This window comes from Pogona vitticeps, chromosome 7, assembly GCF_051106095.1.
Source record: "Pogona vitticeps strain Pit_001003342236 chromosome 7, PviZW2.1, whole genome shotgun sequence".
NCBI classification, from domain to species: Eukaryota; Metazoa; Chordata; class Lepidosauria; order Squamata; family Agamidae; genus Pogona; species Pogona vitticeps.
The window spans coordinates 21654589-21672359 of NC_135789.1; the positions used below are offsets into that span (position 1 = coordinate 21654589).

Consider the following 17771-nt stretch of genomic DNA (forward strand, 5'->3'; position numbering starts at 1 on the left):
GTTTGGGACCTCAATATTTGGCAGACCGTCTTCTCCCACCCAGATCTACCCGAATCACCCGACATAGCCAGCAGGGGCGGCTGAGGGGTCTGACGCCGAGAGAGGCCCGGAAGGAAAAAACAAGAAACCGGGCCTTCTCGGCGGTGGCTCCTCGGCTGTGGAACGCCCTTCCAACAGAAATTCGGCTGGCACCCTCGCTGGGTGTTTTTAAAAGCCAGTTAAAAACTTGGTTATTCAAGCAGGCCTTCCCTCCAGTCAATTAAGTCTTTCTCTTTTTCTTTTTCTTTGCTATTCCATCTTGGTAATCCTCTCTTTAAATTAATTGTTTTAAATTGAAACTGTAGTTGTAATTTTTATGATTTTATATATTTTTATACTGTTTTGTTTTATTTTGTAAGCCGCCCCGAGTAGACATGGTCTAGAGGGGCGGGGTAAAAATCAAATAAATAAATAAATAAATAAATTGTGGCTTCCTTAGGAAATCAGTCCATCTTGTATTAGACCTTTCCTCTTTTCCTCCAGCCTTCCACCTCTCCCAGCAAGATTTTCCAGGGAATTCGGCCTTCTCGTGATGTGCCCAAAGCAGGACAGCCTCACTTTCACCATTTTTTGCTTTTAGGGAGAGTTCAGGCTTGATTTGATTCAGGACCCACTTGTTTCCCTTTCTGGCCGTCGAGAGCTTCTGCAAAACTCTCCTTGAGCAATGCATTTCAAGCAAATCAGTTTCATTTCCTGGAAGCTTTCTTCACTCTCCACCTTTCTCAACCATGCACGGTGCTCAGAAATGCTTAGTACAGAGCCGCTTCTAAACGGGGGAACCATCCATTTCCCCTGGGCTGCGCTGCGCTACACACTCTCTCTGATTTCAGTGGGTGTGCTGTCCAGAGATGATGATGAGGAGCAATCACGAGGAGTTCACCAGGGTTGATACATTTCGCAATCATTTTGGTGGTATTTGCCAAAGGGAACATTTTGTCTGTACTCATTTCCCTTCCTCGCCGTTGTATTTCCTCTGAAGTCTGCGGATCTGCTCCGTCTCCCTTCCATAGAACTCACAGCAAGATTCGGTGAAGGCAAACCAAGCATTCTTGGGTTGGTAAATTGAAATGTCCATGAAACATTGGGGGAAAAATATAAATGGGTGAAGTCAAACATTCTAACTTCTGGACTCTCTTTTCAGGATGTCTTTGTGGGGTTAGGATGTGTGTCTTTGCTTCTTGTGAAGACACATCCTTGTGTGTGTTTGCATGTTCGGGTTTGCGCCTCTTTCTTCTGTGGACTTAATGCTGGCCGGCGCCCACATGTCAGTTTGTTGATTCCCCCTTGAACGTTACATCTTCGGTGCAAGAGAACAAGGCGTCATAGTCTTGGGCTTTGTTTTGTTCGGGGTTTTGATCCGAACTTTCAGCTGCTAGTTTAGAGTATTTTACGTTACCGCTTCACGGTGGGATGCCTTCCTGTCAAGTTGGGTTGGATGAAACCTACCAACCTAGGGGTGTTGTAGGTAAACAGCAGCCTTTCGAGTCCCTGCCTGACATGGTTTGGAGCCTGTAAGCCATGTGCATCTTTCCTACCCCTTTGGATGACCTGTTTATTCCTTGAGGGTCTTTCGCTCGTCCCCTGTCCTTCCTCACTGATGCTGTGATTCGCCTCAACAAAGCTGTGCAAAAGGCAGAAGATTGTATGAACTCCAAGGCATTCTGTTTCTGTTTTCTCTTTGAGTGAAAACGAGGAAATTTGGTTAAGGAAAGCCACCGTTTTCACCAAATCTCCCCACCGTCCCCCCTGAGTAGAGAGATCAGCATCCTTTGTGTCAATAGAGGTGGTTTGCTAACTCCAATCTAACCCAGAGGGAATGATCTATGCCATGCTGTCTCCACCTCCTGGTTTCCTCCCCTCTGTGCATGCTCAGAGAGATCTGTTTTTGAAACCGTGTCACTCGCTTCTCCCACTCCCTAGTGTTTCAACTCCAGCCGTTCTCCGTTGACTGAGCCTACTGACTATCATCCTTCCCTGTTCTCTCTCTCCCCAGTCTCTCCATCGCCATGGGGTCCGCCTCGTCCAAGGATGACACCCCCTCCCCCCAAACCCCGGAGGCTTCAGCCACCTTCAGCCTGACCGACATCTTCCTTTTTTCCATCATCATCGGCCTCCTGACGTATTGGTTTTTCTTCCGCAAGAAGAAAGAGGAGGTCCCGGAGTTTGCCAAAATCCAGACACCAACAACGTAAGTGGCAGAGAAGCATGGTGGAGGAGCGGTGGTTGTGGTTGTGGTTGTGGTTGTGGTTGTTGTTGTTGTTGTTGTTGTTGTTACTACTACTACTACTACTACTACTACTGCTACTACTACTACTACTACTACTACTATTATTATTATTATTATTATTATTATTATTATTATTATTATTATTATTATTATTATTATTATTATTATTATTATTATTATTATTATTGGAGACAGTAACTCCTAGGCTGTTCAGGGGATTCTGGGTGTTGTGGTCCTTTGGGGGGGAAAAAGAACTCTCCCGACCTTCGAGTTGGCTTTACCCCTGCTGTTATGGGGCTTGTTTGTTCAGCATCTGCTGGCTTTGGAGAAACAAATGCCTGGAAGTGAAGCTGCAGATATCTCAAGAATTGTAATAACGGAGGGTTCCCTCAAGGATATCTAGACCAACCCCTGCCAACTCAGGAAATACACAGCAGTGGGCTTGCTTATTAAAGCGCACGGTACAGATTTTCCCTGTTCTTTGTGTCTCTGGAAGAACTTGCTTTTTCTCTGAGAATATCATTTTTATTGATACTTGGTCCCCTTTTTAATTTCTGCGCCCTGACACATGGAGTCCTGAGGTAGGACTCCATGCTTTTCCTGGTGTTTTGGTCCTGCCTCTCCCATCAGCCCTACCTGACCAGGTGAAGCCTTATGGGAGTTGTAGTTCTAAACATCTGGAGGGACAAGCACTTTCTCCAGCAATTGAACTGACCCCGGGGGGGGGGGGCAGGGACCTGCAATGTCCTTCTCTAGGTGTTTTAAAATTTTGTTCTGTTGCTTTATATAGGAGGACCCCTGTATCCATGGGGTCAGTATCCACTGATTCACTTATCTGAACAATATTTTAAAAAATCCTAGAAATAATATATTTCTAAAGGTGAAATTACTGCAACTGACCACTAGAGGGAGGCAGAGACTATGCTTTGTACAGTATGATGGCATTCTTTATTGCAATAGTGTTTGCTATAATATGCGTATTTCAGTATCCGCGGGAGGCTTGGAACCGATTGCCCACAGGTACAGGGCCCTGCTGCACTATTTTATTTCTTTATTAGTTTTCGACTTCTCTCACTCTTCTTCAGTTTGTTCATAATTTTAAAATTATAGTGAGATTTATAGGTAGCTGGCTTTGAAAAACGTGGTGCACATCAGAGCCATGTTTTAAAGAGATCTTCTTCCTGCTCTTTTCTCTCTCCTGGACGCCCGTGTCAAGAAAGAAAGTGGAAAATATCAGACGGTAGGGGTAAACAGATGTTCTTAACATGGTTGCCCCCCTCTTGCCAGCTGTTTTTCCCTGCCAGTCTTCCCGGTCTGAACAGATCATCTCCATCCTTTTTGGGACCCAAAGGTGGGGTGCAGACCGTCTGAGATTCAGTCCAGGCTCCGGCTCCCATCTGACTTGAGCAAGATCTCTTTTGCAGAGTTGCAGAATCGGATCTTGGATCTTGCAAAATGTCCAGGCTCTGAGTTGGGTTTGGGACCCCCAAACAGAAACCGGGTGTGCCCTGGAGGGTGCGTTGGCTTTTTAAAAAGCACTTGCATTAAAAAAGGGAGGGAGTGTTCTTTGCTTTAAAATTATATAGGGAGTTATTCTTTCCTTTAGGGCTCCCAACCTTTTTTGAGCCGTGACCCTCTTTTATAATAGCCAAGTAACCTATGGACTCTCTCCCCCCCCCCCCCCGGGCACATTTGTATTAAAAGGGATTTTCAATGGGGTACAAATCATCTCAGAAAGTAGAGGCTTCTTTTTCCCCCGGAGAGCTTGTTTCTTACACATAATTTACACACTAACTTTAATATCCCACTCTGAAAGGTCAAGAAAGAAATTATTAAACAAGGGATCCGACACCGATAAGGTGACTTGTGACACACACACACACACACACACACACCCTGAAAATATTTTACAGTCCCCTTGGGCGTCAGAACCCCCAGGTTGGGAAAGATTGCTTTAGAGGATAATGACATTATCAAAACTTTTGTCAATTGAAACATACTTGTTTTTTGCCTGTAAAAGGGTGTGTGTGGGGATGTGTCTGAAGGATGCAGAATTGCTGCTCTGTAATTTAGTCCGAACTTTCTCCCTTGCCTTGCTCACTTCAGGACTAACCGTCCCTGAAGTTCTGCTCAAATACCTCTAATAAAAGTGTGCCTGCTCCTTCCAGTGGCGGTCAGTTCCACAGGCAAACAGTTTCAGCCATTAGCCGCATTTTCCATCGGTTCTCTCTCTGCCGAGGTTTGGTGTCTTTCTCCAGCTTTTGCCCCCAAGGGAGTGGACGTTTCCGAGGCTTGGGGCCAGAGAGTTAACGCTGAAAATGGTCTGTATGGAATTGGTTGTTGATGGGGTTGTTTTTCCCTTGTAGGAAGGTAATTTCAAGCTTTCGACAGGAAAAACTGGCTTCTGCAATCACAGGCAAATAAAGGCAACTTGGCTGCCCCTGCTTTGCATAACTGCAGTAATTAGGCTTTATGCAATCCTGTATGGAGATTGTTTTTTTAATGATAACAAGAGGAGAGATAAAGAGCAAGGGGAGGGATTCAAACCAAGCTCCACCCCGGCTGGGATGGGAAAGGAGCTCCCTTGCAAATAGCAGAGCCCTCCCCCCCCCAAAAAAATCTCTCAATTGTGGTCAGGGAGTCCTTTTTCTAAAAGAGGCCCTGGGAGACTTTTTAAAGCAGGGTGGGGTGTAAAGAACATTTTGCAGTCTCCTGCAACTCACTCCCATTTTGGAAAAAAAAAAACATCTTGTCAGTGATCGTGAGTTAGCCTAGTCGAGCAGGTCAGAAATGGGGCTTCAGATCCGAATCACAGAGTCAAATAACTGAGTCAGAAGGGGCCCTCGAAGGCCATCCAGCCCAACCTCCTGCTCAAGGCAGGAATCCAGATCCGAGCGGATCGGACGGAGGGTGGTCCCGTTTTCCCTTAAAGGCCTCCAGGGTTGAAGCACTCACCTCCTCCTGAGGTCATGGATTCCATTGTCATACTACTCTAACAGTTAGGAAGTTTTTCTTTTTTTTTTCTCCCCCTGATATTCAGGCAAAATCTGGCTTCCTGTCACTTGAGCCCATTTTGACGTCTCTTGCACTCTGGGAGGATGGAGAACGGATCCTGCCCCTCCTCTGCAGGACAGCCTTTCAAGTCTTTGAAAAGGGCTGTCCAATCCCCCCCTTCAGTCTCCATTCACCGGCTGGGCTGGGCGAAAGTTTCAGCAGGCCCAGCCGGGTGGCCGTCGGACAGCTAATGAAAAGCAGAAAAGTTGTTGTTCTGCCAAAGCGTGTAGAGCAGAATGTGACAAAATTCAAGAACTGGGCCGAGCGAACACGGCGGAGACCGCTTGAAACCGCTTTCCCTCCCTGTGAGATCACAGTTGCTATTTCACTTCTTACTCCAGTAGGAATGGGGGAACCCATGGCATTCCCCACAGTATAGGACTACAAGTCCCATCAGCCTTCACCATGGGCTGGGCGGGTGGGGGTTTCAGCCCTGCAGCCCTGGGCTCTGCGTGTAAGTCTGAGAACTTGTTTTCCACCCTTGTGGTTTATCACGATTCGTCGTCATGGCAGAACAGGCAAAAATCTGGCTTCACTGATGTGGTTCATCTTTATTTATTTAATGTATTTTTTTACCCCGCCTTCTCCTTAAAAGAGGAGCCAAGGCAGCTGACATCCTTCAAAGACAACAATAAAAGTTTGAAAACAGCCAGTAGGCAAGGGTCAAACAAATGCTGCTCTGAAAACGGAAAACAAAAGCAACAGCAGGAACTCATTCAAAGCACTAAGATGCAAGAATCCATTAAAAAAAAACCCTATGTAGGAAGCCAACCATTAAGGGGAAGGCTTGCTTGAAAAAGAAAGGTCTTTGCCTGCTAGTGGAAGGACAGGCAAGAGGGGGGCCAGCTTGGCCTCTAGTGGCAGGGAGTTCCAAAGTCTGGGAGCAGCCACTGAGAAGGTCCTGTCCCGTGTCAGTACCAAATACACCTGTGAAGGTGGTGGGACCCTCTCACCACCCTCCTCTCCATTTGAAAGTCTTTCTGGGAACTTCCAACCCAACCATAATTCGTATTATTGACACCAGGCTCGGAAAGGTTACACCGGGGGGGGGGGTCACCGATCCCAGACCACTTCCTAGCCAGCATGATTGCTGGAGTTTGGGAACTGCCGTCAGAAATTGTAATTTTCCCGGTTCTCTTCCCCTCTGTTGTTCATACTATTTGTGGGGGTTTTTTTTTGGGGGGGGGGAAGCTGAGAAAACATGTTTCATGGTCCTGTTTTCCCCCAAATATTTGAAACTCACCGATGTCCGAGAGTGGATCTCTAAGTCGCAATCTCTCCGGAGTTCTGGGGGTACCATTTTTGAGTCCATTGGATGGTGAGGAGTGGTTGCTGCAGAAAATGTTTTTGGACCTCCCCGTAGCCATTTTAGGGGCAAAGTACCACAGATGTGGTGGAAGTGCTCAGAAATAGAGAGTTTTGGGGGCGGGGGAAAAGGTTTATTTTGGGTTTTGGTTTTTTTTGGTGGAAGAGTGAAGGGGCTTGCCAAAACACTGTGCCAGTTGTGTGTGAAAAGACAGCAAGAAAGTTTTTCTCCGTTAAACGAGCAGTTTGTGGTGTCCGAAATCCTGGAAGAAATATAGGAAGTTGCCAGTAAGGCGTAACTTGGAATTAATGCCTTTCCCTGATAATGATGGTGTAATTACCATGCCAAGAGTTGATTTCATCACTTTCCTGGCATAATGATAAGGTTCGGTTCACTTTTGCCTTTACTGGGGTGTGGCACCACTAAATAGTGGAGGAGGAGGATCACATGGATTCTGCGCCGGCTCATGTTCGGTTGTGGGCGTTGGAGCCAGATGGTAGGAGAGTGTACTGAGTGCTGACAGCTACTGACCGGAAAATGTTTTATTGCTCTTAAGGAAATAAAAAGCAGCTGTTTTACTTTGAAGCCGCTAGTTTGCAGATGGGAAAATAGGGCTCTCCAGATGTTGGCAGGCGACCGCTGGTCACCTCCCTCACCCTTGGCCAGGCTGGTTGGGTGGGATAAGAACTCACGTCCAGCAACACCTGGATGAACACAGCCCAAAACTGGTTATGGATTTCTTTTTTAAAATTGCATCTTTTTCACTGTTCAATGGCAACAGGAGGCCTTCCTGATTTTTAGAATAGTTGCTGGGCCAGGGCGTGGACTCACCTCACTCTATTACCATCTCCACGCAAGAATTGGAGGTTGTCCATGCATTTTTCTACCTTGGCTCAACAATCTCTGGCACTCTCTCCCTAGATGCCGAGCTGGATAAACACAATGGCAAAGCAGCTACCATGTTCTCTAGACTCACAAAGAGAGTATGGCTCAATAAGAAGCTGACGGCATAGACCAAGATCCAGGTCTATAGAGCCTGTGTCCTGAGCACACTCCTGTCCTGCAGCGAGTCCTGGACCCTTTGTGCACAGCAGGAGAGGAAGCTGAACACCTTCCATATGCGTTGCCTCTGACGGATTTTTGGCATCACCTGGCAGGACAAAGTTCCAAACAGAGTAGTCCTAGACCGAGCTGGAATATCCAGCATGTATACATTACAGTGGGGTCTTGACTTAAGAACGGCTTGAGTTAAGAACATTTTGACTTAAGAACCGCTCTCATAGGAAAATATTGATGACTTAAGTACTTAGATTTGAGTTAAGAACTGAAAAAAAACCACGTGGGAGGCAGGGAAAGTGCAAAATGTGAACTTTCAGTTAACTGTTGGCCAGTGAAAAGGGTGCCTGTCTGCTTCCTCACTCCTCCCAGCGTTTAGAGAGTGGATTGGGAGACAGTCTTCGGACTGCCTGGTACTGAACTGCCTGGACTGTATTTTCCCTGCCTTCCCTGAACCTTTCTTGACCTAAGAAAAAAAGAAACAAAATATCCCCCTCCAGTGGTCGAAGGCAGAATAGCAGCTTCCCATTAGTTTCTATGGACGGAAAAGAGCAGATACGGATCAAATGGTTTTCAGTGCATTCCTATGGGAAATGCAGATTTGACCTGAGAACTTTTTGACTTGAGAACCGCCTTCCAATACGGATTAAGTTCTCAAGTCAAGACCCCACTGTACTGAAACAGCGACGTCTACGTTGGCTTGGGCACATCGTGAGAATGGCTGATGGTCGGATTCCAAAGGATCTCCTGTATGGAGAATTAGTGCAGGGAAAGCGCCCCAAAGGGAGACCACAGCTGCGATACAAGGAGATCTGCAAGCGGGATTTGAAGGCCTTGGAAATGGATCTCAACAGATGGGAAACCCTGACATCTGAGCGTTCAGCCTGGAGGCAGGCGGTGCATCATGGCCTCTCCCATTTTGAAGAGACCCTTGTCCAGCAGGCCGAGGCAAAGAGACAGTCACGAAAGCAGCAAAATCAGGGAGCTAGACGGGGTACAGATTGTATTTGTCCTCAGTGTGGAAGGGATGGTCACTCTCGAATTGGCCTCCTCAGCGACACTAGATGCTATTCCAAGTCCTCCATGCAGAGCACGATATACCATAGTCTCTCTCGAGACTGAAGGATGCCTATTCTATGCTTGACTGAAGGTTTTATGAGAGTTGTCTGTTTTTATATGTTTATTATCTTAATTTACGTTGTATATTTATGTTATTGTCTTGGAAGCTGCTCAGCATTGTGGCTTGTCTACGAGATAGGCAGGATATAAGAATAAATAAATATGTATATATGTACATCCATCCATGCACAAGAGGAGATGGACGGATGGACAGATGGATGGATGGACAGGAAGAAAGATGGATGGACGGACGGACGGATGTTTCCCCGAAAATAAAACAGGGTCTTATATTAATTTTTGTTCCAAAAAAAGCATTAGGGCTTATTTTCAGGGGATGTTTTATTTTACAGTCCTGTCATCTTTTTCTGGTTGCTACACAAGGTTGGAGGGCGGGGTTTCACTCAACTGGGGCCTTATTTCTGGGTTAGGGCTTCTATGACGAGTATCCTAAAAAATCATACTATGGCTTATTTTCAGGTTAGGTCTTATTTTCGGGGAAACAGGGTAGATGGGTAAGGAAGGAAGGTAGACAGACAGATACATACATACACAAATAAATACTTACCTACATACCTACCTTTTCATTACAGAATTGCATTGTTTAATATGGGAGAGTTTTTATTATCAGCCCAGGCTCTGGATTCTAATTACGGAAAGAGTCTCACCAATCGTATTTCTTCCGTGGGTGGGGCCAAGGACAGAGTAGGCGTGGCCAAAGTGAAGTGAGTGGGCCTGGGTGGGGTGGGGGGGGGTCATACTGACTGATTCGGACATGTTTCCTCTTAGCCTGTGAAGCACGGTTCAGTTCTCTGCGTGTCTCTTCGGAAGCGAGCTGCAGATCCGTCTCTTTTTTGTTTTAGCTTTCCGAAGCACAACGAGGTAGACTGCTATTGGACAGGAGGGCACTTGAATTACAGAGCCAAGATTTGGATTCCCGCTGTCTCCCGGGACAGGGGCCAGCTAAGGTTGGCCATCCGCGTGTGGGGCTTACGGGCTGGATCGGGGTCCCAGAGCCCCACCACCAGAACGGATGAGCTTGGAAACCCGGGCAGTTGCCGGAAAGTTCATGACCTACCTCACGGGGTCGTTAAGACGATAAAGTGATTTCGAGAGCTGTGAAGAGGCTGCCTGGATGTGGGAAGAAAGGCGTAATGACTGTAATGAGTCGGAGTGGGGTTCGGTTGAAACCTCTCCAATCAGAGATAACAAGTGATGTGACATCTCCGTTAACTATTTTATAAATTAACCTTTTAATGTAAATGTTTCTGCCTAATCCAGCCTTTTCCAACCACATTCCCATCCAGATGTGCTGGACTGCAACATTTCGGCTCTAGTTTAACACGTGTGTGAGTGTGTGTGTATGTGTGTGTGAGAGAGAGAGTTTTACGATGGTGGGTCAGATAGGGTGAAATCCAAATCTTTTTATTTTCCAGAAAAACGACGTATTTAGCGGATATGCCTTCCATCCACTCTGTTCCTCCTCTGTTTCCTCTCTTTTCTCCTTGTTTCCCCCTCCCCAAAAAGTTAATCCAACTTTGCTGCACCCCCGTCTCAATTTTGCTTGAAAGATGGAGCTGCTTTCCTTTATTCTTATTTCTCCCCCCATTTCAAAAGCCTCTGATGCAAGCCAGTTGCCCTGGCAACCGGACTCTTGTGCGGTGATGCTCTCACCCCCCCCCAATGAAAAAAATTCCAGCCACCGACCCCTCCTTGAATGGCAGAAGTGGGAAAGAAGGGGGGGGGCTGGCCCTGCCGTGCAAAGGAGCTTGGGGTTTTTTGTTTGGTGTTTTTTTTCCCCTCATTCTTGAGAGTTTCTCTCTCTGGTTTCTCCTTTCTTTCCACCCGGCCAGATGTTGCCGTCGTCGGGTCCCTCCCAGGCTCTCTGGGTTTCTTGGAAAGCTCGTCCAGCTTGCATCCCGGCGGCTCGACTCCCCACCGTTGGGTGTCTCCCGGGGAGCGTTTCTTTGAGCGAAAATAGGCTTCGGGACCCGAGAGGGTTGGGATAGCGAACCCCCACCGGTGCCTCGCTGGGGGGGAATGAGGGCTGAGCCCTGGCGAGGGCGTGGGCGGATTCTGTCTGCCGTTCCCAGTCCGTCATGGGTTGCATGCCTTCCTCGCCCGAAGACCATGTTTTTCCCAGGAGGTAAGTCGCTCCGTTCCTTTCGAAACCTCCCTTCCTCGCCGCTTCAGTCCGACAGTTTTGGATGGGGGAGAAGAACATCTGCTCGGGGAAAATCCGTTCCAAATGATTCACGGATGCTGATGCTGCCGTTTCTTGGGATGTTGCCGAAACGTTTCATGATATGTTCCTTTTTCCCAGCCTCTCCTCGCTCCGGAGCGTCTCCGAGCAGGACCCCGGCTGCCAAAAAAAGTAGGATGTGAGTTAGAGGAGAAATTTAAGTTTATAGAGGGGGGCCCAGGACATGTTTCTAAACTTCTCCGGGCTGGCAAGGCTGGTTCAAAGGATCCCTTTGGGGCAAGATTGGAGGTCAGAGTAAATTAGGAAGGCCGTAAGTCAAGGAAGGTGGAGCACTTTTACTGCCGGTGGGATTGGTCCCTCCTGGCTGGACTACCGCAGTGTGTTTCATATGGAGCTGCCTCTGGAGACATGGAACAACCTTCAGCTGGCACAGAATAAATCTTCCCAGGAGCCAGGAAGTTGGGAAATGAGGTCCGATTTTTCTGCCAAGTGTACTGCCTGCCAGGAAGCCTCGGGTCCCGGTTTCGCATCCTGGTTTTAACCATTGAAAGCCCAAAAAATGGTTGGGAACTAGAGTGTGTGAAGGTTATAACTCTAAACACAGGGTGAACAATTTTGCCGTTCCCTGTGTTTTTGAACTGCAGCATCATTTCTCGCTGTTGGCTAGAGCTAATGGGATTTGTAGTCCAGATGCATCAGGCCAGAACCTTCCTCTAAACACTATAGTTAAATGGCTGAGTAGCGAGCGCTGGAAAAGACAACAATACTGGAAAAAGCAATACATCCACCCAGAAAGGGGGGGGGGCAGTTGGAGTTTAAAAAAAACCTAAATAACATCACATAAACATCGTTTTGCATGGAGAGCTTTCCACCCTCAGCACCTCTCCAGCTTCCTGTTGTAAGAGATTTGTGGGCTGGGAAAGACTTTAGAGATTTCCTGCTGATGAGCAGAGACCGTTCCGAGGGAGGTGAACCATTGCTCTGAAGTGGCTTCATGAAGTCTCTTTTTGAACCTAGCAACTGCATTTCTATCCTGTTAATTAACCTCCACTTTTTAAGAGTGGAGAGTAAAGGAAGACAGCCTAGAACTCTCCGAGTATTCCGGATGAAAACTGTCATCTCTGACTGCGCGGATCTGGCGCTGAAGACTGGGGTTTTGCTCATATTTAATGCTTTCTTTCCTACTGTATTTATATATATTGAATCTAGAAAATGGCATCTGTGCCCCTTTCTTCCTGCTGTGTGGGTGGTTGCACTGGGCTCCAACCCAATCATTCCTTAATTTATAAGATTCTACCCTGGCTCTGTCCTTCTTCCTTACAGAGTCTGACCAGTCTAGGCTCTTGTTTCTTCCCCCCCCCCCAGCAGAAAATCAGTATATCCTCTGCTGATATCCCCTTTGCTTTCTGGATAGCGCTGATTTCCACAAGTCTTGGGGTAGGAAACTGTTCTTATGGGGCGGCGGCAGTAATGATGGCATTGCTTTAAAATGTCTGTGTCCAAAGTTAGTGTTGTGTTGTGGCTGTTTTGTTTCCCCATGAGAGAAGCTTGCATTTTTTTCTTCCATGGAGGAAAAACAAAACAGAACCGACAGTATGTTTGGGCTGTGAGCCACCCCAGTCTCCCTCTCTCCCCAAACCCATCATCATCCCTCCCCCCATCACAGCTGCCCCCCAGCCCACCCGGCTGTTCAGCTTCTTCCTTTTGGCCGAAGATGATTCAGCAGAGAGATTGGAACAATCTGGCTGAGTTGTGCCAGAAGCAGCCTTGAGGATGATGTTTTCAAAGTTGGCCATCATCCGTTGGGAAGGGAAGGTCTAAGGCTCGTGGTGGCCAACATTCCTTGTGAGCCCTGATGTCGGAGGTTGCTGTGGGATGGCTTCGGACCAGCCAGCATCCCAGCGAGCTTCTGCTCTTTGATACCATGGATCCCAACCTTCCGTCCCCAGAGGTTCTTGGGCTACATCTCCCAGAAATCTTGGCAAGCACATCTGCTGGTGAGGGCTTTTGGGAGTTGCAGCTCAAGATCTTCAGGGTTCTCCAAGTTTAGGAACCACTGCTTTAGACGAATTATCCTTCGCTTCCCAAAGACCTGTTCCTTCTTTGCTGATGCAGACCAGTAACATCCTTGCAATTTGAAACTGGGTAGGCCTGATGATGAGGTCCCATCACAACTCACACAAAAGGGCCATGTTTCCAGCTACATTGAGCTACAAATCTCACCGTCCGTTAGTCAGCAAAGGGCTTTATGGCTCCCGGCATCCCCATTCAACCATCCCGGAGCCGACCCTACTGGGCACGGGCTGTCTCCAGTCTCCAAGCCAACACTGAGAGCGTCCAGAAGGTTCTTGGTGACGAGAGACAATATGGTGGTCAACCATCTGGTAACATCCTGTTAACTCAGTGGTTCTCATTTGGTGCTGAGGCAACAGAGTTGTCTAGGAGGAGCACAAGGTTTTTCACAACTCCAGAAGTTGGTGTGTCCTGCCCGGACTTCTCATGGATCGTGCGTCTGTGAAACATTTGGTCAGAACTAGTAGCAAATTTTTCCAGTCATGATGTACGGAAGTGAGAGCTGGACCATAAAGAAAGCTGACCGCCAAAGAATTGATGCTTTTGAATTGTGGTGCTGGAGGAGGCTCTTGAGAGTCCCCTGGACGGCAAGGAGAACAAACCTATCCGTTCTGAAGGAAATCAACCCTGAGTGCTCACTGGAAGGACAGATCCTGAAGCGGAGGCTCCAATCCTTTGGCCATCTCATGAGAAGAGAAGACTCCCTGGAAAAGCCCCTGATGTTAGGAAAGTATGAAGGCAAGAGGAGAAGGGGACGACAGAGGACGAGATGGCTGGACAGGGTCATCGAAGTGACAAAAAATGAATTTGACCCAGCTCCGGGAGGCCGTGGAAGACGGGAGGGCCTGGCATGCTCTGGTCCATGGGGTCACAAAGAATCGGACATGACTAAATGACTAACCAACAACAAGAAGTAGTAATTTTGGAAATCTGATATTTCTTCTAAGACCCAATTCATTCCTTCCATCCTCTTTGCGTTTATACCTAAAAGGGTGGTAGAACTTGTGTGCTAGAATTCCCGCTCTGTGATTTCCCACTATTTGAAAGAATTATTCTCCTTGTTTGTTGTGTGGGTTTACTCCAAGGAATAAAGGCACAGTGTTTAACGTCCCAAAAACGGGTCGTAAAAGATAAATCTAGTAACAAGATGGTCTATAAACGTGGAAATGTTCCTTTTGGAGGAAAAGCTGGCGTTTTGTTTCTCTTGGGGTTCAGCTCAGGTTCTTTGGCAGAGGGGTGGATGAAGCGTCAAATATAAAAGGGTAAAAGATGCCGATGGGGATGATGGAGTCAATGACTTTTCTGTTGCTGCCGGAGGTTCGGATAGAGGTCAGTCGGTTTAAATGACAAGGAAACAGCAGTGAGTTTCCTGTTTCGACGGGTTGGGCTAGCTGATCTTTTGCGAACCCCTCCCAGTGATCATCTCTTTTTAAAGGAAGACATGAAGTCAGTTGTCATCTTTTGAGTTGGTCCTCTTTTTTCAGTAGAGTGTTGCAACGGTAGACTGCTCTTGCACATTTGGGTTCCACTTAGCCGCAACAAGCCCCGCTAAGAGGCGGATTCTCACTCTCACTGGACTGACAAATTAAACGGGCGGGGGACCCCTGGCCCGTTGCACCTTTTTGGGGCCGTGTTGCTCTCAAGACAAAAGTTGATGGCTTGGGAGAGCCATGCCTTGAAGCTCACTGTGAAAGAAGGCTTGTAAACAAGAAAGAAAGAAATAGTATTGTTTTCTGCAGCATGCAAGAAGCAGGCAGTGCAGGCTGAACTTTTCTGGAGGCTTGCAGTCCTAATAGGATGACTTCGAAACAAGGCTAGGAAGCAGGAGAAGCCCCCATTCTCTCTCTCTCTCTCTCTCTCTAGCAGTGGTTCCCAACCATGGGCCTCCAGATGTTCCTGGACTACACCTTCCAGAAGATTTCCCCATCACCTCTGCTGGCCAGGATTTCTGGGAGTTGAAGTCCAAGAACATCTGGAGGCCCAAGATTAAGAACCCTTACTCTATAGGGTGCAAAGAGGCTTTTTCTATTTTTGTTTTTAACAACTCTTTAAAAAATTTAAACCATTTTCCAGTTAACAAAAACCCCCAGGTTTGCAACCTTTACATGGTTTATATATTGCATTTTTAAATTTTTTTTATTTAATGAAAAGGTAAAGGCAAATGAAGAAAATAAAACATCTAACAAATATTTAAACTGCTAATAAGAAAGAAAACAGTAAATAAATCAACATACTTAGTGCTCTCCACCACCGAAAGGGATCCTTTGGGGAATAAATGTCTATACTCCTTACTCTTGTGTCGCTCTGTTTATTTTCCAGAATTGTACGGACTCTTGCCGTGGGCTTTGTTCCTTCCTGTTTATTAATCCATTCCCCACTTCATTTTCTTTTCTTTTATGAAAAATAAATGTCCAGATTTATTTTTAGTGTGTCCCTTGCCGTTGCTGAGTTCTCGGGTTGTTGGGTGGGTTAATGCTTTGACACATATTTCTTTTTGAGACCTGATCTGGTGGGCTGGAGGAAATATTGCCAAGGCTGAATTTTAGAATGTAATCTTTTCTCTTTCTCTCTTCTTCTCTCTTCCAGAGGGGTGTCGACAAGCGAAGGCAGCTTCATTGAAAAAATGAAGAAGACGGTAAGTTGGCCTCCTTTCTTTTCACCGTCTTGCGTGGTAGACGTTGCAACAGGTTCAGTTTGGGTTCGAGGGTTCGCGCTGATCGGTCTGCAACGGGGGGGGGGTGTGACAGCGAAGCAGCTGGCAGAGATGTGGATTCTCTGATTTTGCCTCTTGAAGCAGCCCTTTCCAGGTGGTGGATCCCCCGAGGGTGTAATACAAACCCCATCGTCCCTGGCAGCTGAGGACGATGGGAGGGCTATGAGCTGTTGCCCTTGATGAGGATAGATGTGGTAAAAGTCAGTAACAAGTTGCAAACATATATTGATTGCTGTAGCAAAATCAAGGAGGAAGCTTAGGACAGTGGTTTCCCAACCAGGGTGGGTAAAAAATTGTTTTTTAAAAAAACCTCAAATTTATTTAAATCACAATTTAAAGAAAACAAATTAATTTGAATTGTCCAAACTATCCCGTTTTTAAATTTTTAAATCATCAAAATATCCAATTTTTAAAATAGAGATCTTGATTTAAATCAATTTGATTTAAATTAAACCCACCCTGTTCCCAACCTTGGGCCATTGAGGTGTTCTTGGACTGCAACTCCCAGAAACCCTGGCCAGCCGAGCTAGTGGTGAAGGCTTCTGGGAATTGCAGTCTTAAAAAAAACAGGGTTAAGAGTTGATAAAAATCAATGAGTGTTTAAAATCAGATTGATTCGAAACATGATTTAAATCACAGTTGATTTTTTTTAAATGAATGTGTTTATGTAAATCATGAAAAGAATCTGATTTTTAAATCAGGATTTAAATCAGTTTTGATTTTTTTTAAAAAAAACAATAATTTCATCCACCCTGAACCCATGTGTGTTCTTGGACTGCATTTCCCAGAAGCCCTCACCACTAGCTGTGCTGGCCAAGGTTTCTGGGAGTCGCAGTCTAAGAACTTCTGGAGTTATCCAAGGATGAGAACCCCAGATCTTAGGGACATGTAAAAGACTAGTAAGTTTTTCTTGGCATAAGCATTTGTGAAGAGCAGCTAGTAAATCATAATACGGTAATATGTAGACGCCAGTTGGTTTCAAGCTTCTAGCCCTTGGGGAGTTTTGGAATGACTGCTGAATAAACCCTCTTACTCCCTGAAATCTCCACTTTTATCTTCTTCCTAGGGAAGAAATATTGTCGTGTTCTACGGATCTCAGACTGGGACCGCTGAAGAGTTCGCCAACCGTCTTGCCAAGGACGCCCACCGTTATGGGATGCGGGGTATGTCAGCTGACCCCGAAGAGTATGATCTGGTGAGTTCTTGAAACATCCACCCTCTGTATCCTTCAGCACCCATGAATGAAGAAGGGCAGACCCGTTGCCTTGAAATAGATGCCTTTTTTTTTTTGATGGACTGAGGAGACCTGGGTTCGAATCTCTGCTTGGCCACAGAAGCTTAGCGAGGCGGATGCAGTGCTGGTTAAAACCTCCCCATCAATGCCTCCCTTGCCTCGAAAGCCATATCAGGGTGACGCTGAGTCAGGTGCGCCTTGACAGGACATAACACGCTGGCTGTTGAGATCCCAGCTACATCAGAACATGGGTCTGACTAGTTTTTTATTTATTTTTATTTACCATATTTTTCTATGTATAAGACGCCCCCATGTATAAGACGCCCCTCACTTTTCTAACCCAAAATTAAGAAATCTAACTGCGGCTTAGAGCCTCGTGGCACAGTGGTTAAACTGCTGTACTGCAGCCAAAACTGTGCTCACGACCTGGGGTTCAAATCCCAGGTAGTCGGCTCAAGGTTGACTCAGCCTTCTATCCTTCTGAGGTCGGTAAAATGAGTACCGAGCTTGCTGGGGGGGGGCAATGTGTAGCCTGCTTAATTAACTTGTAAACCGCCCAGAGAGTGCTTGAAGCACTATGGGGCGGTATATAAGCAGCACGTTTTGCCTTTTTTGCTTTTAGCAAGTGGAGGGGAAAGCAGCGATCAAAGCCCTGCGGGATCACTTTGATCCCTGCTTTCCCCTCCACTGGTTTTTGTTCTCTCCTCATGATGGAAACTTACTTCTGTGTATAAGATGACCCTTAATTTT

The 17771-nt window shown here is 46.6% G+C and overlaps 1 protein-coding gene across 3 annotated transcripts in view; it reads left to right on the plus strand.

Moving 5' to 3' along the window:
* Nucleotides 1-17771, plus strand: part of POR (cytochrome p450 oxidoreductase) — a 43839-nt gene that overhangs the window by 8287 nt on the left and 17781 nt on the right. The window contains exons 1-4 of one of the 3 annotated variants that reach the window (XM_020805007.3): nucleotides 1073-1092; nucleotides 2033-2227; nucleotides 15661-15709; nucleotides 16854-16982. In XM_020805007.3, the coding sequence (XP_020660666.3) occupies nucleotides 2046-2227; nucleotides 15661-15709; nucleotides 16854-16982 (360 nt within the window). In that variant the 5' untranslated portion in view covers nucleotides 1073-1092; nucleotides 2033-2045. Of the gene's footprint in view, nucleotides 1-1072; nucleotides 1093-2032; nucleotides 2228-10677; nucleotides 10945-15660; nucleotides 15710-16853; nucleotides 16983-17771 lie in introns of those variants that run through there. The other 2 variants (XM_072978244.2, XM_072978246.2) reach the window with 2 other exon arrangements.